The 25,205-nt window shown below is 33.4% G+C and overlaps 1 protein-coding gene across 1 annotated transcript in view; it reads left to right on the top strand.

Moving 5' to 3' along the window:
- LOC118198220 (nose resistant to fluoxetine protein 6-like) overlaps positions 1-25,205 on the top strand; it is a 90,347-nt gene that overhangs the window by 28,916 nt on the left and 36,226 nt on the right. Inside the window, exons 2-8 of the mRNA XM_035369842.2 lie at positions 362-591; positions 6,957-7,071; positions 12,097-12,184; positions 16,583-16,680; positions 18,076-18,246; positions 19,636-19,729; positions 22,683-22,775. Of these exons, the coding sequence (XP_035225733.1) occupies positions 362-591; positions 6,957-7,071; positions 12,097-12,184; positions 16,583-16,680; positions 18,076-18,246; positions 19,636-19,729; positions 22,683-22,775 (889 nt within the window). The remainder of the gene's footprint in view (positions 1-361; positions 592-6,956; positions 7,072-12,096; positions 12,185-16,582; positions 16,681-18,075; positions 18,247-19,635; positions 19,730-22,682; positions 22,776-25,205) is intronic.

Here is a 25,205-nt window from a genome sequence, read left to right on the forward strand (position 1 = left end):
AAACTCATTCGATGATTTTCTCTTATTTTCTATTTGATTTTGTAATTAATTTTTTATTTTATTAATGTAATACTAGTTTTCATTAAAAAATATTTAATTTAACTCCCTTAAATAGGCAGAAATTATTAAATAAATCTATAATCGCCATTACTGATTATCGGATTCTTTAAGAGGAGCATCTTCAAAGAAGTCCAAAATTGTATGAAACCACAAGCAGTTATCTTGGAAAAGCGTTCGCTATATATCTATTAGCTTCCCTTCTACTGTACGAAGAAAATTAGATTATTTTATGAAATAAAAAATGCTTCTTTGAAGAATTTTATATTTTCATGGATCAATCATGACTTTGTTTTTTTTACAGTGTTAGATGCCAGTGCTAAATTACCATCAGGCGTCCTAGACGGTACACTCAGCGACTTTGGTGAATATGATCAGTGCCTGGAAGTAGTAAAAGAAGATAACCGCAAAAAAGTACAATTTACAGGCCAGTACTGCACTGTAGAAGCTGTTCCCCTTCTGCCGCCTGTGCCTCATCGAGTGCAGTTTAAAACAGTTGTGTTGGACTTTGCAAATTTTTCCCATCCAGATTCTGTAAGTAACAAACATCACATGACTTCCTTGTACGGCCTATTAAATTATAAACATTTTCTGCTGCACTTCATTTAAAGTTATTTCCTCGAATTATTCTAATTTAATTAACCGATTTCTTCAGAAAAGTGGAAAATAACATTACAAATTGCAAATTTTTTAAATTAAACATCGCAGTCAATTTTTGTCGTACGGGGGTCAAACTTCGTGTAATTTTATTTTTTCATAATGAGTATAAAACTTTCTAAAGTATACGTAAAGGAAACGATTAAAAGTCGGATTAAAATTTAGATTTCGTTATTTAGGTAAACTTAATTTTTTTCTTAATTTGCCATTGCCAAAACAAGAATATTTTCGTAATTTAAAACACTTCTGTAATTAGAAGCATATGATTATGGCCAATGAGTGCGAAAATAAAGGCCGGTAAAAACCTGGTAAGCAGGGTGGATGTATACATATATACTTTTAATATTACCGATTGCAATAAAAAACGAAGATACGCAAAGCGATGTTCAAGCAGTCCCACATAAAACATTTCAATGTTCTGCAGATAATCCTGTTTGAATTATGCAATGTATGCATGTACAGATGTCCAGAAAACATCCATTTTTAATTCGATTTCGGAAAACAGAGTCCTTTATTCTGTCCGTGAGTATACATGTCACTTCAAAAATAATCAAAATGGATTCGGGAACGGTCAAAATGGATATGTCCATTGAATTATGATACTCGAAATCTTTCGCGATTACTATACATCTTTTGCTTCGTACAAGGAAGTAAAAACTAAATTAGCTTAGTTAAATACGTTAATAAAATATTCTCTTCTTTATTTATACGACATGAAAATGTTTATGATATGTTATATTATATTATTTATGATACGCTATATTATGTGATATGTTTTCTGAAATTTGCTGAAATTTTTTGAAAAGTAAAAAATATTAGCAACTGCCTTAAAAACAAGATTCTCTGCAACAAGATTAGAAAATTGAGGAAATCTTCCTGTAACACACCATTTCGGTCATGTCCCATATCAGGCATTTTTTATTGAGGTTTACTTATTAATCATGGCTTTTCGGCTTCTCTTTGATAGGGTGGAAGAAAGCGATTCCCATTTCAGCCTGTTCATTATGAATGAACCAAAATCCGAAATCAAGTTAAGGAATCACATGACTGCGCTATATGTATAAAGTGATGTTAGAATAACTTCTTTGCCATTTAAGTCTTAGACACTGCTTAAATAAAACATTAATGACATTCGTGGATTATATTTACAGCAGAAAACATGTTGTTTTTAGAACTTGAGTACAATATAATATTACTTTTTTTTTTCAAACGGAATTTAGATCTTGAAAATTGAAATATCGAAAGTAAAAAATCACATCGAAATAGAATAATGAAAACTTTTGAAGATTTGGCTAACTGTATTAAAAATGCAGTCTTTTGAAGAATCGTTAAAATCGTGAGTGGCACTGCTAACAGAGATTTTAATGAAATAGATTTATTGTTTTATAGACTTATAAACATGTCCTTTTCAATGTAGAAAAAATGTTAAACCATACATAGGGAAATAGATTGGTTACTATCTACCTAACAGAGTTGCGTTATTTTAATCAAACAAACCATGTCTTCCTTTTCGGCTGAAATAGATGTTCTTTATGCACCTTAATCTTCCTAACAACTCTAATTAAGAGGTAAAAATAATACTATAATAAGGGCTGAAATAATACGATTTTTGATATATTCGTCGAGAATATTTGCGGAAGGGAAAAAGAAGCCTGAAATGGCGCGATATTTGTTGCCACCTTCAGAAAGCCTGAATCGGGAAAGCCCGAAATGGGATATCACGAGCATTCCTATTGCATAGGGTTACCAGACGTCCGAAAGTATCCCGCACAATCCAGGATTTTTAATTATGTTCAGCTGCTATCGAGATTGAAGAATATCCGGAATTTTTTAATCAAAGTGACTGACCATCTATTTCATCAGTTTTCCGACTAAAATTATCAATTAGCAGTTTTCTTGTTAAAAATGATTTAGGAATTCTTATTATGTACTGCATGTATATAGAATTTCCAAAATATTTGCTTGGTAGCGTCCTCTTGTGGCTTAAGCGCTATTAAACAAATAAAAGAGAAAATTCCACAGGCTTTTATTATAAGGCTTCCTTAGTTAAAGCCATCTGAATTGATTTTGAAACTTGTGTAAAGAAGCATGTTGCACAGTCATTCACATAATCTCTCCAATAGACATGCAGCAAAGGATTAGAGTCTAAGTTTCAGCATTTTGAGTATTTCTTATCCTTGCTGCAGGATTTCATGTTATTCCTTCATAATAACATTTATTTGTCATACATGCTTGTGTTACGTATATGTTATAGGTTTTCTAATCACAAGAATTTATTTTAGCGGAAAACAGGTATTATTCTCGAAATGAGATTTTGCATCGGTTCACTATACAAGGCATATCACATTTCAGTTTGTTGCCACCAAATGTTATCTCCTTGTATTATGTTTTTAAAAAAATAAGCAAAGAAGAATCTGCCTGTATATATGTATGTTCCTCACTATGTGAAAAAATGACGGTTCAGCCATCCGATTTTGAACGACGTAGTCTTCCACATGAGAAATTAATACTAACTGAATTCATTAAAATCATCTTACTTTTTTAAATGAATATTTAAGCGGCTGACTAATCCATGCAATGAAAAGATTTTTTTAGGAGTCACAGTATCTTTCAATTTAGATATTTATTAAATTGGTGAGATGCTTCATTTCGAATTTAGCCTCCAAAAGAATTACGACTTTTAGTAGTAATTCTTTTGGAGATAGCTAACAATAACCATTTAAGATTACGCAAAAAGCAACCTTATACTACCGTAGATTTTAAATATAACTCTATCGATTTCAAGGGTGATCAGGCATACGTCCCCCTTTTTTAGAAGCCAAAAATAAAACTAGAACGAGATCGGCTGTATAAAGATTATGAGAATTTCTTTGTTTTGCTCCTGAAGAACAGAGTTCTGTATCGAATTGCCCTCGAAATCTATATACTTTTATTCAAAATTTACGCGAGTTTTCTTTTGCCGTTAGATAATCATTTGCTTATAAAAATATAGAAAGTGAACTTCTGAGTTTCAATTTTTGTGAAGGTTTTCCTCTATCATATCATAAGGAAATGACAATGACACATTTAAATATGTATGACAAACTACAAATGTGCCAAGAGAAGAAAGTGTCTTCTTTGCTTTACTACATAAAGCCATACTTAATGTAGTAAACCAACGAAGACAGTCTATTGTTTGTATTCTAAATTTCTATGCTATTTTTTTAACTCAGGGTTAATGTAAAAGGTCAAGTACAGTAACCTTTACGAATTCATTCAACAATAACGTTGGAGGAAAATATCAGAGAGTATGCATTGTTTTAAACAAATGAATGGCGTAGCCAACTAGTGTTAACTTAAACAAACTGTTATTTTGTTTTAAGACTGATATGTACTTAGAAGTAATTCTCCCTCCAAAAAATCGGATTTAATTGCTAGCTCTAAAATCTCCTTTCCCAAACCGGAAAGCAAATCGTTTTCACTAAGTATATACGTTTCTCCTTCTAGATAGTTTAATAAACAATTAATCTATTTAAAAACCTTCCATTGATATTCTGAATTGTTTAAATTTCAAAAATTAAGTTTTTGATAAATAATGTGATCATTTAATTGAATAAAATATTACCATTTCGAAATGAATTTTTTAAACGATAATCTTTCTTGTTTTTTTTTTTTTTTTTTTTTTTTTTTTTCAATACTGTTCTTTTTCTTAATGTAATGAAGAAAAAGGAGTTTAGAGTAAAATTGGTTTCTTTAGGACATAAAATCACAATAGTCTCAATTTTTATATGATACATAAGGAAAGCAAATATGATTTTGCCTGGGAAAATCTTTACTTACATGAATGTATGATTTGAGACTGCTTCTTGCAACATCTAATTACACGCTTGACTCTATAGCAGATTGCTAAAAGCATATATTTGAAGCTTCTAACCAGAATTTCCCAGGATAAGTGCTTAATCTTATATATTATACAGTTGAATGCTTTGCTCTTAATAGAATAAAAAGGTGTTTAAACTTCACAGCAGCGTAGATAAAAATATCTAAAGCTCTCTAACTAAACATATATAGAGGATGATTATATAATTTTAAATCAGTTTAGGGGTCGTTTAATTAAGGTTTAAAATGTAAAGAGTATTTTTATAAATGTTCGACCTTATGGCCTTTCTAATGGACTATAAGTTTTGATTTGATATCTTGTGATTTCCTTGATAGAAGAGCTTTCGTAAAACTTCGGTTTATTTAAATTCTTCTTCCACTAATTTCCGAAGTCCACAGGTCGTGGCGGGTTTGCGCTTAGAAAGAGCTCTTCTCGAGAGACCAAAGGAGCAAAATTCCATATGTGAAATATCAGGTTCCGGAGGAATACTCTGAAAAGGCATATATGGAATATTTGTATCAAATCTTCGTTTTTTCAAGGAATGCAATGGTGCTTTTTGAAGAACGACTATTGCTTAGTCTTAATGAAGTTTCACTCTTTGAGAGTCACTGGGATAACGAAGTCGAATTTCTTCTGTAAATATTGGAAGTAATTTTTCTCTTGATAGTTCGTTGAATAGGTTTTAACACTTTTTCAGCTCTTCTTATTTTTAATTTTCTATTGTAAGAAAACCCAACGATAATTCATAAATTCCTTACTGAAACTTTCTTTGCATTAACAGAGCACGGTTTGTACATTATTTCTCTTCGTTTCCAATAATAAACAGACCTTCTTTTGTTGCACTTATTTATAGTCCATGCTTCATTAAGGCTCACAGTGTATTTCCATTTATCTCTTGCTAAATACTTTTCATACAGGGTTCTATAAATTATTCTGCGTTCAGGCACATGCTTCGGCAAAATTTGGTAATCATTACGTTTTTTTAGCTTTTTAAGCTGTAAATCTTGGTTTAATATTTTATTTATTATTGTTACAGATGCATTTAAAGAAACTGCAATTGATTTCTGCGTCGTCGGGTTTTCTCTTGTTACCAACGAATTTAATTTAGAAACATTAGAAACAGTACGCGCTTTTTCGAGTATTAGTTTGGAGAATGTTTTCCTTGTAGAAGTAATGACTGAAGATTTTTCCCTTTCGATTAGTAATGTTGCTTATTTTGTACTTAGAAAATTTCAATACCTTGCGTTTTACAATGTTTTTGAATTATGTACTAGGAATATTTCTAATCGGAAAGCATCCAAAAATATGTTCCAATACACAGCTAACTTACATGCGATATTGTTATATGTTTTGAAAGAAGCTTCTTGTAATCTTGAAGTTTGTTGCGAAGAAGATGCCATTTTGTTACAAGAATACATTTATGAGTAGCAGAAGATATTTCTCATTTAAAATAACAAGCTGTTTCGAGGAATTTCTGTATCAAAGCATTCGCTTTCTTTTAATTCTTTGTCGAAATCGTTCTAAAAATGTGTAGACACCCTCTGTATAAACTAAATTTATTTTTGGAACTTGCAGAAATTACTACCGAGCAGGCATATTAATCTTAGCACGTACAATTTGTCAAATAGACATCAGTGTGCGAGCGGCAAGGGAAAAAAGAGGCCATTTCGAAACTTAATGATGTATTTAAAAAGTGAATAAATACGTGGGATCATAACTAGTTCTATAGTTTTTAAAAAGCAAAGACAAGGAAATGCGGGAAGCAAATGATGAATATCTGTTGCGTATGAATGAATATCTGCACCTGGCTGCAGTGAGTTATTTGATGTGTGGAAACGCATAGACGCAAAGAAAATGTATGTGCCGTGAAACTGGTAGGCTGTAACATGTGTCAAATTATGATTTGTCTTTTAACATATTTCTTACATTCTAGCATTCGTTAGATTTCGTCAGTTCGAATGTTAATCCTGCTTTAAAATCTTTTCTAGCTATATTTTGTACTTGAAAATTATTATAATCAGTTTATAAATAACGTAATTAATGTGTTAGGTATTTGCCAATATATGTTGGCATATCTGCATTCTTTATTTAAACACCGTCAAAGTTTTAAAAGTCATATAATACTTAAGTTCTTAGTAACTTAAATATATAATACTTTAGTTATAGTTATAAGTTAGTCAAGTAACTTAAGTATTTATATAATAATTAAGTTAGTTATATAATATTTAAATTCTATACTTGCATGTGCGAATACAAATATAATGAAATTCGTATCCTGCAGCATTAACTGAATTTAAAAATGTTTTTTTTTTTTTTTGTTTTTTTTTTTTTTTTTTTTTTGTTTATCAAAATTAAACTTACAGTCTTTATTTCATGATTCTAGGTGCTTACAGACTTCTCCAAAAATGCAAATATGTTCTATTTGATGACACTCAGACTTGGTCTGTGTCTCCCATCGACTTGCTCTGTCAACGATATTCAAGAAATAGCAAACTTGGGTAAGTAAGTGCGTTAAGCATTTTTATTTCTATAATAAAAGTTCAAAGTAAGTATCATATAATATATTAAATCTGCATCAAAATTTTAATTTACATTTCGAGTACAGCTAAATGTTATCAGCAAACCAATAGCAAAGACTATAAGGAAAAAAAAATTGTGGTGTAGTGAACAGCTTTTCTAACTAGCAACAAAAAACTATTGATATCTAATTATCAACTATAGCAAGGGTAAATCTTCTAAATTTTTGCTTATGAATAATTTCAACTGTACAAATGATTGCACTTAAATAATAACAGAATAAATATTTAACTATTCCTTTAACGTTCAAATTTATCTTCCTTAAAACCACTCCCCGTGTCACAATTTTCTAGCACTTACTGTTTAATACGTTAAGAAGAGAGTATGAAGCAGAGTTTCCAACACGTATATGTGTTCGTAATAAGGTTTACTTGGCATTTAATATTTCATCAGATCCATCTTAAACATTACTAGCATAATTAGTTTTCTGTATTACACAGCGTCATTAAACCAAAAATCTAAGCTAGTAGAAACTTTTTCGTACAGATATCACGGATTAGTATTTTACTATAGTAAGCTTTTGATTAAAAAGCGACTGATTAATGACGGCTTATCTAAAAAATTTTGAGCTTCTTATTGCAGAACAATCGAAAATTACGATAGCAATTATCACTGTGAAACAAAACTGTCAACGGAAAATACAACATTTGCATTATTCGAGTTCGTTTTAAAATTGTTTTTACCAGCATTTATACTTCAAGTTGCTTCGTTTCTAACCATGTTTAGTCTTTCATTATTTACATTTTTTATTAATACTTAATTTATGTAGCCAAATAATTTATCTTCCAGATGAAACTGTTTGAAAATACAAGTAAATAGTTTATAGAAGTTTTTTATTAATTAAAACTAATTATTATTTTTATATGGGTTATTCCTCTGCCTCTGTTTTGTTAACTGCTTTCGGATTAACTATGATTTTGAATAAACTGTGCTTGTCGCCCCTGAGATACCTCAGTTAATGAGGGTTTGACCATATATGAGGAAAAGGGAGAAAAGGATAATTAAGCAAATTAGCTTTAGCATTTAAGATTAATCTCATATTTCTAAAACACCTCGAAGCATAGCAAAATTTGTATATAAGATTGTGGTGTTGCTTAGGAAACAACATACAAAGTTTCCGTTATGTGGAAATTCAGTTGCACTTTTTTTGTGGTGTGTGTTTTATTTGCTTTTCGTCGAAGTGTTGCTATGATTAATAAAGTTTATTTTTTATAAACTTGTCTTCTGCCTTACCACAAAACCCTCACTCTGGTGACTGGCGCTGGACAACGTGCATTCTTCTGATATTTTCGTGTAATTTGGCCAGCATGACAAAGGATTTACGCATCACATACGAAAGATGAAGTATCAGAGGTGAAAATACCCACTTTTATTCCTTTTTATTCATTTCTGCGTTTCACCATGGTGAAATCTACTTTTGAATTAGCGATTTCAAAGGCTATAACAGAATCTAGAATAAAACTCAATCACTGTGTGGCGACCTACCTCTTGACATCACTATGACTGTAAAAGATATATATCATCATTTCTCCTGATAAAACGAATCCATATGGGAAACTAAAAAATGAAGTTTCGCACTCTGTAGTGAAAGTAAATAACAGGAAATACGACGTTTGCTTGCCGATGGGGGCTCGATACCCGCCTGAACTCTTACGCGCTATACAACGATGAGCGGAGAATCATAATGTGGCAGACACGTTTGTTTTGAAATTATTTCTACAATAACTACCTGCGAATGTGAGGTCTATTTTAGCATTAATCACCCCTCTAACCATACAGAAGGCTGCTAAAATAGCAGATAAAATATTAGAAGCATCACCTGCACAGGTAAGCGCTGGTTCTGATTCTTATGCACCATTCAGAGTTATGCTGAGCCCTGAATTGCTTAAAGAGATAAAATCGCTTTGCAAAGAAGTTGCGCTTACAGACTCTTGTCATCGTTTCAGATTAGATAACTTGGTGGCACAATTTACAGTTTTTTTTGGGGGTGTGGAGGGTTAATTAGGCAGGCAATTTAACATTTAATTTCAGATCCTTAGATGGCAGTCATAATTTTCTTTCCTACCGTTATTTTTCCCTTTCAGTATAGAGAGAGGTGTTGTTCAGCTACCGTACACAGATCAACTCTTGTTTTATTTTCCTGTTTTTTCGCTTCCTTAACAAAACTCCTAAGCTTACAATTGGCTGTTGCTACCATTTGTAAACAATACTGAAAGTTTAGAAATTAAAGTTCAAACTGTTCGTCACATTACTCCTGTCGTCTCTTAACAGACATTTGAATTTGATATGAGTGAAACGTAATATTTTAAATAAAAACTAATTTGAAATTCAAAAATTTTAAATATCTTATAAATAACCGCAAACCAAATTAATTATTAACAATTCAGATTGATATTTTGCATTATTACTCCATTTTTGTATTTATTTTGCATATTTCTTTTTCCTTATTTAATTAAATGGACAATTAATTTCATCTGTGATCGAAGCCTTCCTTGAACGAATACGCTCGACTCGAAGGACGTCTATGCTGATGTGTTCTATTCTTGTCTAATAACAGATAACACTTTTCGAAAGTTGTTACCATGAAGACTATGATCAAATAAAACTTCAAATGGCGTTTTTCGCCGCGATTATCGTGCTAAGTTTCATAACGCGTACCGGCTGTCTTAAAATAGTTACCACTACGGGAGCTTGAAGTAGAATCATACAGAAGTTCCGGGTTCCACTATACTATGTCAAGTCTAACCTGCAAAATTTACAGGTTTTTTTTCCGGCTATCATCAATTAAGTGCTGCTAGAAGTGATGCAAAGAGAGAAATGTCGGTGTGGGTCTCGAGAACAGGATGGGAAATGAAGGGAAGCTTGACACCTTGTCACGTAGCGCGTTCCAAGACATCAGATTGCCTGAAGAGACAGCAGGTTGAAATTCTGCAAAAACAGGATACAGACAAATAATATACATTAAAAAGTACAATTAGACAATTTTCCCGTAATCTACGCATAAGAATTCAATAAAAAAATACGTTTGCAAAACAGAATAATACTGGAATGCAGAGAAAATGACATAGTAAATCAGGAGGTGAAGTCACGTGGGAGGCCACCCTCCCAAGTCCAGACCCTAAGCGTTGCTGTTTGAGTCAGCTGCTAGAATACGCGATTCAGATACGATACATAAAAATAAAATTTAATGCTGACTATATACATGTACGATAATGCGTCTGATACAGAAGCTTGGTTCGCATAGACAAAGTAGTAGGGATAGGAATGTGTGTTACCAAATGACACGTTGTCTGTTGAGAACATCTCATTGGCTAAGTAAAATCAAGTGAAAGATGAATTTTAGAAATAAGGCATAAAAATAAAATACTAAGTCGATACAGGTAGTAATATAAAAATTGATACAGGCAGTAATAAAATAAATAGTATAATATTGCCCATTAAAAATAATTATAAGGTGAAAAGTTCATTAATAAATGTCCACAGCTTACATAACGTCAGAAGTACAAAGTCACATGATGGATCATGCATCCAGATGGAGACTATGAGTAATGCTGCTTGAGTTGCGTAAAACATGAGCAGTTCATATGAAATACAATGTAAAAATGCGCACTTAAGATGAAAATAAATGCAATAATGATATAAAGAAAAATATGTACATATAATACAAAATGCTGCGAAAATTTTAAGTATAGAAATCACAGAATCATGGTTCGTGGATCGATGTCATGAGTGGTGGTCATTCTGTCGTGTCTAAGCATTAGTGGATAATGCTTGAGAAATTAAACCCCGAAGTATTTTACGAAAATAAAATTGTATAAATGCAATTAATTACAGCAAGTGTCCAATACTAAGTAGTTAAATTTCGATTTCCGCTAAGCAGGGAGGCAGCAAAGGTTCTCAAATGCTGATCTTCAGTTAAAATTTCATAAAGAAATAATTTAAAGTGATTCAAGAAATCACAATCCATGGCGTTATTGAAAAACTTTTTATCAGCTTTCCGTAGATAATTTTCCAGTGGTTCAAGTTTTAAGTCCTCATGAAAGAGTTCATTCTTAAAACAAGTAGTATGCATTCATAATAGTTCTTAGAAACTGGTTTTGCACAATTTAGAATTCTTTAACATCTGCAGGATTTGCGCGGCTCAGGCTAGAGGATCAAAATAAACTACGGGACAAAAATTTTATTTCACGTTAGTGCTGCCCTCTATGAACAATGCTTTGAACTAATAAATTAAAAATTCGTTATACGTTAGTTCTTCCATCTAAGAACAAATAAGTAAACTAAATTTAACTAAATTGTAATATCTAAAATATTCTGTTTAGCTCTACTGCTCTCATCTGTGGCGAAATTGTAGGCTATTAAGAGAAGTCACCTAAATCACGTGATCCTTGACAAATGCTTCTAAGAAAGCGCAGAACTTTGTTCTGTTTAGGGGTTGTTTAGGGGTTAAAGCGGACGAAACGTCCGCTTTAATAAATTGCGTTTTAATCTGCATTAATTAGATGTATTATTAAAATTGTGACGAAGTGCGTTTACTGCTTTAAATAATCCAATTTATCAATTTGACTGATTAAGAGACTCATTGAATTTGGAAGATAAATTAAAAGTCTTAGGCTTTGCCAATGGCAGCATTCTGAAAACTAATTAGGCGCGAGGGTACATGAGAGATAAATAATAAGTTTAAAAAAAAAAAAAAAAATTCAAGGTGAAATATAACCGAACGCGATTTCTTATGCAGAAATTTTGCTCTCTTACAATTTTGCATATGTATACTTGTTTGAAGAAGGAAATGGCCTGGTTGTTGTAATAGTTGACATGAGAGTTATTCGCAAGTAAATGCATGGATAACTTATATTAAACATGGAGAAATGTACTAAAGTGTATGGGGAGACAATGCACAGATACATAGAAATATAATCTACGCCTTTATTTATTTATTGTTTTAGGTCTGAAGGACATGCCACTGAATGCTACTGTTGTGCGCTGCGAAGTAAAACAGCCATTCGAGGTCACAAATCTGCAGCTTGCTTCCATGTAAGAAAATTATATTTAATAATTATTTTATATATTTAAAAATTACCATAGGCATTTATTGTTACAGCATTTAATTTTAATTTATACCTTTCGCAAAATTCAATAAAACTATTGTAATATATTTTCTTGATTGAGGTGAAGTAATATTTTGAATTTGATGTATCACAATGCCGTGCATTTAGGTATTGTACCTACAGCAAAATAATGTTTAGGCTTCCATATGGATAGTTATTCCAAATAGGAAAACTATTAATAATTTTTTTTTAATTTATCTCCTTCAAAATAATCGGCAGAAAAGTCTAGACTGTTTTTCAACGTTTCTTCAGATCATTTAAACGGGCGTTGAAGATAACCACTCGCAAAATAAGCGTAACATTTTATTTAATATCCGAGATGTTTTCAAATCTTATCCTTTCATGGCCAGCTTAACTTTCGGGAAAAGCAGAAATTCAGCTGGCGATGAGTCGGGATATTATGATATGCAATTTATCACCTCAAATGAAAGCTTGCGGAATACTTGTTGTACCGATAATGTTGTATGGGGGCCTAGCATTATCGCGTAAAAGAAACCTTTGCTCAGAATCAATGTTCCGTCCTAACTCACGTAACCCTGTTATTTAATGGAAAAAGCATGTTCTGGTACAAATACTGATTAATTGATTGGTTTTCAGAGACAAAATCATGGTGAATATGTCCTTTGTAATTCAAAAATACATTACCTTAGTTTTTGATTTCGACATCTTGTTTTTTTTTTGGGGGGGGGGGGGGGTATGAGAGAACACAGTTCTATCCACTATGTACTTTGTTTTTCGTGCACTCATACATTTGTGTTCTTGATAACGATGCTGCATCACCATATACCGTTGGAATCATCTCTAATGTTTCGGTAGCAAATTTGCTTAATTTGTAACAAAATTTAATACTGTGACAATGTGTCATCTAGAACCAAATATTTTTTAACAATATTTTGTCAGTAAATGAAAATGACTCCAGAGTTTTGATATGAAAAACAGTTTAAAATAGCCAATTTAAATTGACTTTAACAAGCTATAAAGTGTTACACTTTCTAAACATACATTCAGCGTTTTATTTTAATCTTTGATTTATTAGCTTGTTCTCTTACTTTCTCGAGGCACCTAGTGTTAACGCTATAGTATGTTAGCCAGATCCTTCAGATACATTTCTTTCTTTTTTTGCGGGAGAAAACATTTAATATACTCCAGTATACCTAAATATTTGCATTTATTTATTACATTTAGAACCTATTTGAAATTTAAACGTATTGCAGATTTTTGATAAAACATTTCGACGTGTTTATAAGCTTTAAGTGGACCGCCATTATATATCAGGGTATTTTTCAAGTTTTTCTATTTGATGTTTATATACATGAATAGATCTTCCTAAGTAAATAAAATTTCTAACCGATAAACGATTAAGGGTTGAAATTATCAAACAGAAAGATACAGTGAAATTTAGCGCAACATATATTTTTACCAAAACCTCGATACAAAGAATCTGTCAAATTAAAGACTCCACATTTAAATACACTCATGTCCATAAATTAAGAATAATTCGGAGTCACGCAGAAATCGAACTCTAAAATAAATATATTACCTGTAAAATCACTACACACATCTTCAAGAATCATATGCAAATTTCAGGAAGTAACCAGATGACACCGATGGTACGTCACAATTACTAGAGTGTAAAGAGAGTGATATATAAGGAATACAGGAAAAGAAGTAAAATTGTTCGCAGGCGCTTTATAAACATCTCAGTGCAATAACCGAATAGTTATCACACAAAGGACGCATTTGGATGATTTTTTATGTGGTAGAATTATCGGCCGTCTGGAATGTGGGCGTACCCAACTGGAAGTATCAGACGAACTTGGAATTGCCCAGAGTGTCATCTCCAGGCTTTGGCAACGATTCCAAGATTATGGTAATGTGAGTGGAAGTTACAGCACAGGTCACCCCAGAGTTACAACGCCGAATGAGGACCGGTATTTGGCAGTTACTGCCAAAAGAAACAGGCGGAGCACAGCCTCAGACCTATCTCGTCAGCTGTCTTCAGCCACTGGTACCACAATTTCAAGGCAGACCGTGTACAGACGCTTAGGGCAGATTGGTCTGTATGTTCGTAGACCTGTCAGATGCGTTCCACTTATTGAAACTCACTGTCGCCTGCGGTTAGCCTTTAGTAGAGAGCATGCATTGTGGACACCGCAACAGTGGGCTTGTGTGATGTTTTCCGACGAGTCCAGGTTTAGCTTGCAGTCTGATTCTCGCTGGACTTTCATATGGAGAGCTCCAGGTACCCGTTACCACCAAGAAAACATCATTGAACGACATCGTTACGGTGGTGCAGGAGTTTGGGGTGGAATTATTCTGTGTTCCAGAACTGACCTGCATGTTCAAATTGGAATCATGACAAGCCAAATCTATCGGTACGTCGTTCTGGTATAACATATACGTTTGTTTCGGGGCGCCATGGGCGCACAATTAGGGTTTATGGATGACAACGCCCGTCATCACCGTGCAAACATCGTAAGCGAATGCCTTCAATCGGAGAATATCACCCGTATGGACTGGCCAGCATTCTCCCCGGACTTGAATCCAGTAGAGCACGTGTGGGACATGCTTGCCCGACGAGTTGCAGCCCGTCAACCTCCTCCTACATGTCTACCGAAACTTCGGAGAGCATTGCTTTTTGAGTGGTGTAATATCCTCCAAGATCAGATCGATAATTTGATACTCAGTATGCGTAGGGGTTGTACAGACTGTACATACAATGTATTAACAATCATACCTACCATGTAATATTGGTTTTTTGTAAATAGTTTTTTTTTTTTTTTTAAACTTGCTCCAGGGAGAAAAATCGCTAATTTTTTTAATAATATCAAACATATAGCATCTTATTTTGCTCTTTACCTTTTGTTTAACAAATAAGCTTTACAAATAAGTCAAATTTGTTTTGCTTCTAACTCTTCCTCTGCCTGATTTTGCATTATCCTTAATTTATGAACATGAGTGTAGTAAATATGTATAAAACCTTGACATAATAGTTTGCTTTAATATTGAAAAATAATTCAATTTTTCAATATTAGCAAAATTAAGTTACGCCTAAACGTGCATTTATTTTTGTGTTTTCTTGCATTTTTCCCTTAAAGGTGTAAAACTTTAAGGGAAGGTGTAAAACTTTTGCATCTAAATTTCCGAGGATTAAAGACAGCTATAAGCTTACCTGAGACTCTGATGCTTCACGGCACATTCACAAATTTGAGATGTATATCTTTATGAAATCTAAAATGCAAAAAATATATGGAACCTCAGTTGCTTATTTTGCTTTTATTCGATAATGCAATTTCTAAGCATCTAAATTCATTGATTAATTTTACTTAAATTTATGAAGAACAGAATGAATTGAATTTTTCAATTTAAGGTGAATTTTTAAAGGCATTTGAAAATTTTGAGTGAATTTTTAAATTAAACTTTAATTGTTTATGCCTAATTAAGCTCTTTAATAAACATATTAAACTTATATTAGACTTATTGGGTACAAGGTTAAAATTTTTACGCATCCACGAATAAGCTGCGGAAAAGTAGTGAATATAGATAAAGAAAGGTCTATTAGCAAGTTAATTTTCTAATTTTAAAACTCCCCCAGTATACGTTTTGTCCAATACCAGCTAAATTGTCTAAAGTTTTAAATTTAAATTATCTTTTCTAAGTTTTTAAATATTAAAACTTTAGAAAAAATAGTAGTATTTAAAATTTCTTTCAAGATAACCATTTAAAAATTATAATAAAACAAAAGGGAAATGCACTAATGTGTTCCTATATGTTATTTCTATGATTAGGTTAGGTTGTTCTGATATGCCAAAGCACAAAACGACTCTCTGTCTAAGAGGACAGATGCCTTCGGGGAGGAATTTCTAAAGGAAGTTTTCTCGATTCGGGGGGGGGGAGGACCACGAAACACAGCCCCACGCGTAAAATTACCATTATTCACCTGTCTTAACTCCTCAACCATTGGGAAGGAGGCATATTATTTCTATGAGAACTGCTCCATTGGAAAAGGATTCTTAGGAATAAATTAATTAATATTAATTAAAGTACGTACTCATACGATTCGCATACAAGAATTTCTGACCTCACCTTAAGCTTATGTATATAATTTGTTCTTTAAATATTTAAATGCACAACGATTACTTTTCTGTTTTCAATTATTTTCTTATGCAGATCTTTTGAATTCTAGTTATTAACGTTTCATAAATGTTAATATCTGCTTTTTTAAATTTTATTGGATTTACTTAAAGTAACTCGGTCTAGTCCAAAACTGGATTTTAACGTAAAGCCAGAAGTTACTTATTACATATTTACTCTTCTTTTACAGGTGCATCATTGGAATTATAGTTGTACTGGCAATAATTGGCACCTATTTAGATACCAAAACTCCCTGGACATATAATTCTTTCACATGTGTCTCATCTGGTATGAAAATTAATCCTTTCCAGAATGAATTTTTCTAAAAAATACATTAAAAATTTAGTGCTAAGTTTTAAATTCATGCTACAGCGTCGTTAAAAACTTTCGATTGTTACCAGTTTTTGTTTAAAGCATTTGCATTAAAAGGAAACTCAAAAGCAATTTGTGTCTAACTGCTAAAAATAGTTTTTCATAAATGCTAAAGTAAGAACTGGTGTAACGCGAGCAAATTTGCAGAATTATAGTTTCGGAGGTTAAACTAAACTTTTTCTTTAGATAAGAGAATGAAAATGACGAAAACGAAACGTGTGCCAGGGCAAGAACAGTAGAACAAATCTGGCAATGTTTTCTAGTTAAATTACGAAAACGAAACCCCTAGTTAGCCATTTCCTGCTGCTTACTGTTGGCTGCTTTTATAGTGACGATGCTACACATATACCCGGTTCTCATACGAAAAAACATTTCACGCAATTTTCATTAAATAATATTTCAGCTTCATCATAAAAATGCCGTCTTTCTTATATGCCGAAAATTCTGAAAAACAACAGCTAAATTTAGGAACAATTGATTGTAAAATTCGTATCTAAGATGTGGATTGATAACTGCCGGAATACTACTTTTATGTAAATGCTTCTTGAAATTTTGAACTATTTTTACTTACAGTTTATTTATTATTTTTGAATTTATTGATATTTTAAATATTAATTTATCTCCTTGGATTAAAGCATATATACAGAGGCTGTTCGCACATTTTAAGATGATTTTGCTTTGCTATAAAAAGAAAATCATCTGCTTGGAATTGTTTTAACTGCAACTATATATTTGAAAGTATAAATTTTCAAATACGGTCATTTGTTCCTACATTTAGCTACTGTTTTTCAGAATATTCGGTATATAAGAAAAGAGGCATTTTTATTGTGAAGTTGAAATATTATTTAATGAAAATTGCGTGAAATGTTTTTTTCGAATGAGTACCGGGTATATGTGTAGCATCATCACTATCAAAGCCGCCAACAGTAAGGAGCAGAAATTGGCTAACTAGAGGTTTCGTTTTTGTCATTTAGCTGGAAACATTGCCAGATTTGTTCTACTATTCTCGCCCTGGCACACATTTCGATTTCGTTATTTTCATTCTATTAGCTAAAGAAAAGGTTCAATTTAATCTCAGCTAATTTTAAATTGTACAAGAAGATAAATATATATACATATGTACGTAATATCATGAGTATTTTTTGTTTAATGCTAAATACAGTTCATAATAACTAAAACGTTTCAATGAAACGTTTAACTCCTTTTCGTTTTCCTTATTTCATGCTAGTGTTTACGTTTATAATCAAGACATTGTTGCTTCTTTTATAAATTTATATTTTATAGCCTACTAACCTATGCTTCTGCTTTTAGGATTGATAGCAGACAGCTTGAAGAGTTTTTCGATCAATAAGAACTTAGAGAAGCTGTTCAAGATCAGTCAATCGAAAGAAAATTTTGGGGTTCTCAATGGCATGCGAGTCTTGTCTATGGTTTGGGTTGTTCTGGTGCATACCTATGGTTTCAGCCATAAGCAGTCGTTCTGTAAGAATTTTTATCACAGCAATTAATAACGTTTCTTTTTTTATTCAATTGAACCATTTTCATATTTTTTTTATCAAATTAGTTATCAGTATATTTTTGCAGTCGATAATTATTTTACATCTTTTATGTAATACAGTGTGATCTTTCGATACTAAGTAGTCAAAAATACATTGATTACCCTATAGAGGGTGTTCCAAGATGTTGCACTGCTAAATGTCTTTTAGAAAACCAAAAACCATTCAAAAAGATAAAAAATAATTAAAGAATTGAACAATGTAAGTAAATTCTCTAGTATACTTTCGAAGTCAGAAGTAGTATATTCTTGACTTGCGAACGGGAAAATTAGGCGAACAGAAATACACGTGCCTATAGAATAACTTTTGACAATATTCTGAGCGAATTATAACAAACAAAAGCCCTGAAGACTCCTATATTCAGTAAATGTGTTGAAATAAGTCATGCATTTTACGTTATGCAAAATGAAAAAAAACAAACTGTGTTGAAACACGTTATCCAAATTTAAAAAAATGTATTTAGTATATTAAAAATAAAAATATAAAATCTAGAGATGGTGAGCTCAGTTTTCAGGGCCTGTATAAATACTTTTTAAATTTAAGTAGACATGAGGAGGAAAATAAATTTTGACATAAATAAAATATAATTTCATTGTTTAATTTTGTTCAAAAGTGTTTTCTTCCCTTCAAAGAAATAGAAGCGTTTATTTTTTTTCATTTGCATTACACATTTGGGGCCCACCAGCGGCCGAGCGGTAAAGACGCTGAACACTGGTAGTTCGGTCTGAGGCTCGAATCCCGCGAACGGGCTGGCTGCATGGGCGTTTTCGTGGTTTTCCCCATGTGTAACGTGTATACGAGCCAGTTTCCCTTAGAAAGTCCTCCACGAAAGGCATCCCTCCCTTTAGGCAGATAGCCCTCGTGTGCTTTGCCATAATTAAATACACCACACCATTACACATTTGACCTGCACGGAGGGAGAAACTACTCTGAATGCTTGCCTAGGATATGGTTAGAATTAGACTGGATATTTCGATTTCTATTGCAGTTTTATAAATCACACAGGACTTAAATCAGTTAATCGAACTTCAGTAAAATTAATTAACAGCTTAGAAATAAACCTTATTTTAATAAAAATAAACATTTAAAGGTAATTAGCATTTCTTAATTTTTAATTAACATTACAAGTGTAAATATAGTTCTTTAATTTTCACTTTATTCGAAAATGTACTTTTTGACATCTTTTAAACTAAGTATTCTTCCAGTAAAATACGTTAAATAGCATTTTTCCATTCTCCAGATGCGTTCACATCAAATATCTTAAATAACTGTCTTACTTTTCTAGATTTATTTATATATTTTATTTCTTTTTCAGCTCGAATGAAAAACGCGCAAACTGCTTTGGATGAAGTGACCTTCGGTACAATCATTAATGCATGGGTCATTGTCGATACATTTTTCGTGTTAGGGTAAGAAAATCAAATTATCAGATATAATGTGAGAACTATATGAAGGTTGTTTTAAAATATTGTTAAATCTTGGCACAAAATTTAACAGAAGATTGGTAAATGTACGTAACCTGCGTAAATGTTATATATATCATGAATTTTTTTAATTTTCATATATACATTTATATAACATTTTATATGATCGATAATTATAGTTATTGCTCATATAAAAATAAAAATTTTATATTTTGTTAAAATAAAAACTTTTACATGAGCGATAATTATAATTATCGCACATATAAAACTTTTTTAACTACAAGCAAAACATTATGTTTAACTCATATTTGCTTTTAAATGCAGACTTTTGAATTATGCCATTCTACTTGAAAAATAATTATTAGTTCCAGCATCTTTTTCTAAACAAGAAAAATGGCACAGTTTAAAACTTTCAATTATATAATCTAAAAAGCCATAATTTCTAACGCTCGCTGACGAATGTAAAAAGACCACACATTTTAACATTCAGTTTACTTTGCCAAACAGTAATTAATTTGTTAAATACTGAAAACTTTTAACAAGATATATGGCAAGTTAAAATAGCATAATTTTAACTTATGAAATTTTTACATTTTATGTAAAAGTTAAAAATACCTACATTTAATATTCAGTTATATAAGTCAAAATGTCATAGTTTTAACTTTTGGAAGTTTTTACATTTTACATAAAAATTAAAATACCATAGTTGTAACTTTCTGGAAGAAAAAAATGCTGAAAATGATATAATGTTTAGTACTTATTCTAAACATGTATTTTTGTTTATTAATTACGAATTTATTATCATAGTAAATATCCATTATTTTTATGTGACTGCAAGCGTCATCTTCAAGACATTACCTTTTAATTCGAGCAGTGCCCGGCCGTTGGACTCTTCTGAAAGAAAATGGGATTACTTCTTTAGGTAGTGGGAAAATATTACTCCAACATGTATGATAATTTCTAACTTCTGAAAAAGAATAAAAACTTCTCAGTGAAACGTGAGATATCAACCTTGCTTTCGTCGGGATTGAAACTCTGGTCCTTCCGACTACTACCCGGACATGTTTCCAATTATACAACGAAATTCCTTATATTCTCCTCAACTTGAAGGGTGAATGAGGAGGAGGGAACTGAGTCGTGAAATCCAGGAAGCAACGAATATCGTCCGCTGCATTTTAATTGGGGCATTACTTGTAGTATCATTTAAAATTTTTCTGAATCAAGACACATAAAAACTCAGCAATGCCCTCGCAAGAATTCGATTGCGGGCTTGCTTCTCGATGCCAGTTGCATAGTAATAGCACGCAGTGAAGAAGTAAAGACTCTATCCGGGATTAATGCTATGCATTGCAAGCAACGCGGGCCATGTGGGCCTCTGGAGGGTGGTTATCTGGATAGTGCGCCAGGACAATACCTACCTTGTCTATGGTTAAACAATGTGTGTCCACCACAGATCATTATATCCATATCCATATCCTTGCATGGTTAAGGCACTTTTGTAAAAATTGTTTCCAGATTGAATTTAATATATGAATGTAAAACTTTAAGCTTGAATTAGGTATTATTTAATGGCATATATAAGATTGAAATTTATCAAGATTTAAGATTGAAATTGATTGGCAAAAAGGGTGCTTTAATCATGCAGAATATCTCTCGTCCTTTGCCTTTTCATACTGTTAGGAACCTTATTAAAAGATCTTATCAAAGTACGTGCTTAGGAAGATATCTATCATCGTGTTTCTCATAAGTCTTGGAAGAATGCTATCCCGAATTTGTGTAATGGCCCAAGGCGTAGAGTGGTCGCTGAATTCTGCCTTGCCACCGGACATAACTGCCTACAATATCATCTTCATGGATTCAAAATTGTTCCTTCCCCGATATGCACTCTGTGCAGCTCTGGATAGGTGATGGATACAGCACATCTACCCCACTGTCCTGCTCTGCGCAAGCCTTTTCTCGCCGAGCGTTACTGGGCGGCAAGAGATACGTTAGATTAATGGACTCTGTTGCAGCTGTTTTTTTTCTCATCAGGTGTTTTAATCATATAACTAAACCTCAAATGAGTTTTAGATCTTTGCGTGTCTGCACTCTTTACTTGATTAAAAATCACTGTAGGTTAGGCTACAGTGTAATTTTGCGTCATCATAACATAACAGAAAATATTGAAAAAAGAATAGAAAACTGGAAAATTACTCTTTTCTATTATAGCAATGAATAATTTTCTCTCTTCATCATAATGTATTTTCTTTTTACCGATATACAAAATTTGAGGAGGATTAAAATATGGGAAATATGAAATCAAGAATGTGTCATTTTTCAATTTGAAAAAAAGCCGTTATCGTTTTTATATATTAATTTTTTACACATAAACTACAATGTTCATTTTTTAACAAATTTACAGGAAAAACTTCTGTTCTTGGCAGCATTAGATTACATGAAAAATATTATTATAAACAATAAAAGCCTCTCTGACCGATACAGTTGCTAGCGCTGCTAGTTTCTGTAACGTTGAGCCCGGCACTGAATTTCTGAAAACGCTTGGATGATTCAAGTCTATAATGACTGTGCGGCTTGGGGACACCTAAAATACTAGCGATTCGAAATACCTCTCAAATGGTCTGTCTGGTGATAGGGAAAAAGGTTTGGGGCGCTCCTTATCAAAACAAAGATGGAACTTTAAAACCGCAGCGGGAAAATTAAGAGCAACTTTGGGGTGCACCGTAGGCAATGTTGTCGATGACCAGATGGTTAAACGACCGATTGGTATTGGCCATTCCTGACGAATGCAATTAAGTTGCAAGCGTCCGGACATCTGAAATAATAAAAGTAATAGATGGTATTCGGTACTGATTTTATTCCAGTAAAGCTAAACACCCTAATGGAATAAATTATTCAATGTTGTAATCGTTTTTTTAATTAATTTCATCTCTTTTTCCAGAGCATTTTTAGTCGCCCATTCTAACTTGAAAACACTGGAAAAGGATAACGGACGGCTTAACTACCTTCGATATTATGTTCATAGGGTATGGAGGTAAGATAATAACTTTATTTTAAGATTATATCTATTTTTAGAATGCATTGTATCCTCAACTCTAAACATGGCGCATTCGTTTAAGATATTTATATCTTACTAAATTTCCTTATATTTATAACCATTTTGTCTTTAAAAACTCTTTTTTTTCAACGTAATTAATGTCTATGTTACGCGAGCAAATAGCTGAGAATTCAAATACCTGAGATTAAAATACACTTTTTTGCAAAAAAATCGAAGCACCATAAAGGAAGTGATTGTTTTTGATGAAATTTAATATATGTATAACTCATACACAGATAATAAAATGATTAAAAAATCAAGGTCATAGTACCTGTTAACGGCTCTTAATCACCCACTGAGTGTTCAAATTAGTAGTTGGTCGAACCGCCCCTTGCTTGAATTTGTCGAGGCAAGGAGTGGTAGAGGTTCCTAATGTCATCCTGCGACACATTCTGCCAGGTATTCATCAGTATTGGCTCCAGATCTGCGATATTTTGTGGTGCGCGAATTTGGCGACTTACTATGTCCCAGACATGCTCGCTTGGTGAAAGGTCTGGTGACCTTGCTGGCCAAAGAAGAGTATCACCCGCACGGGGACAGTGCAGAGATATGCGAGCGGTAAGTGGCTTGACATTATCTTGTTGGAAAATGGCCCCAGGATGACCTAGCATGAAGGGTAATGCAACCGGCCGCAGTATAGTATTAACATATCGTTGAGCTGTTAAAGATGTACGGAGTACTAAGATGACCTGCTGTCATAAGAAATAGCGCCCCACACCATCACACCAGGATTTATAGCTGTATGCCTTTGCAAAACAAAAGCTGGTTGGGACCGTTGGCCCCGTCCTCTGCAGACATGTACACGGTGGTCATCTGCTTCAAGTGTGAAGGGGGATTCGTTGCTGAACACTATACGATGCCAGTCTGATGGGAGCCATGATAATCGCTGCTACACGACTGCAGACTACTCCGCTGATGTTGTGGGGTCAAACGCAAATATCTAAAAGGCCTCTATGCGCATAATCCGGGCTCAGACAAACGCCGTGAGATGGTGGGAGATGCCACGGGAGGTGTAGACGTGGCTGTAGTGCATTGAATAGTCGACAATGATACCGTTGGGGTAGTTCGGGCCTGGCGAGCAATCATCCTATCTTGTGCTCCTTGGCCTTCCAGAGCCTTCATTTCATCGGCAATTTCCTTGCAGCAACCATTGCTGCCAGTATCTTTGCACAGCAGTGTCTGTACGCTACAGGTGGCAGCCTATTGCTCGGTATGAGCACCCAGCTTCACGCAACCCTACAATGGGACCACGTTCGAAGTCGTTTAGTTTTCTATCACTAGATCTACAACAAAGAATTCTGGCTGATTACCCCAACGAACAGCACTTTCTTGCGGGGGACTTTAATGCGCATTCTGAAACCTGGGGATATTCACATACGGATCTGAGAGGACGTGTAGTAGAAGACTTTGTGGCAAGTAATGATCTATCCATTCATAATGAGCCTGAATGCCTGCCTACGTTTGAAACCGTTAATAGCAAAGGGTGGCCAGATTTAACGCTCTCATCTGCAGCCCTGACCCCAAAGATAAAAAATTGGACAGTTGAGGATTCCATTACCAACTCAGATCATAGGTACATTACCTACAGTATAAACCAATAGCATGAAAGGCTAGTAATAAAGCGCTATAAGCTTACCAGAAGTAAAACTACTCAATTTTCTAGGAAAGCACGTCCAATCCTAAATAGATTATTAATGGAGCTGCCAAACACTTTAACAGTCAAAGACGCGGAAGAATTGACCAATAATTTGATCAGTGACCTCCAAATTATCTGTGACAGCACCTTTGCGCTGAAAACCCCCAAAATGCTACACGCTGCAAACTGGTGGACCAGGGACCTTAGAACACAGCATAGCCGTACCAGAGCTATGCGCAGGCGCATGAAAGCAGAAAGAGATCAGGAAGCTAGGCAATTACTATCCACAGAAGATAATAAAGCGCAGGCCAAGTATAAAAAGGCCATATTACAGGCCAAATTTGAAAGCTGGAAAAAATTTTGCACTGATCATAAAGACAACTATGGGACTCTGCACCAAAAATAGCCAGCGAAAAGGTTTTTAAACCGACTCTACATCACACCTTTCATGGTCATGCCTATGGAGAGTCAGGTATTATATTATGGAAGCAACCATAAGAAGAATCCTAGATGCGGTTTTTCCCTCAGATTAGGATGACACATCAGACTTGCAATTGCATCTGGCGTTCTCACTTATATCAGGCACTCCAAATGATGTACACTGCTCAAAAAAAAAAAAAAAAAAAAAAAAAAAAAAAAATGGGACAGTGCTATATCTCCCGGTGTACTGGGCCGATTGACAAAATTCAAACTACGTTTTTCATGTCTCGAAAGCGCGACTTAGGATATAT

Source organism: Stegodyphus dumicola, chromosome 4 (assembly GCF_044657685.1).
Source record: "Stegodyphus dumicola isolate Sdum_Otavi_A_Nest chromosome 4, ASM4465768v1".
NCBI classification, from domain to species: domain Eukaryota; kingdom Metazoa; phylum Arthropoda; class Arachnida; order Araneae; family Eresidae; genus Stegodyphus; species Stegodyphus dumicola.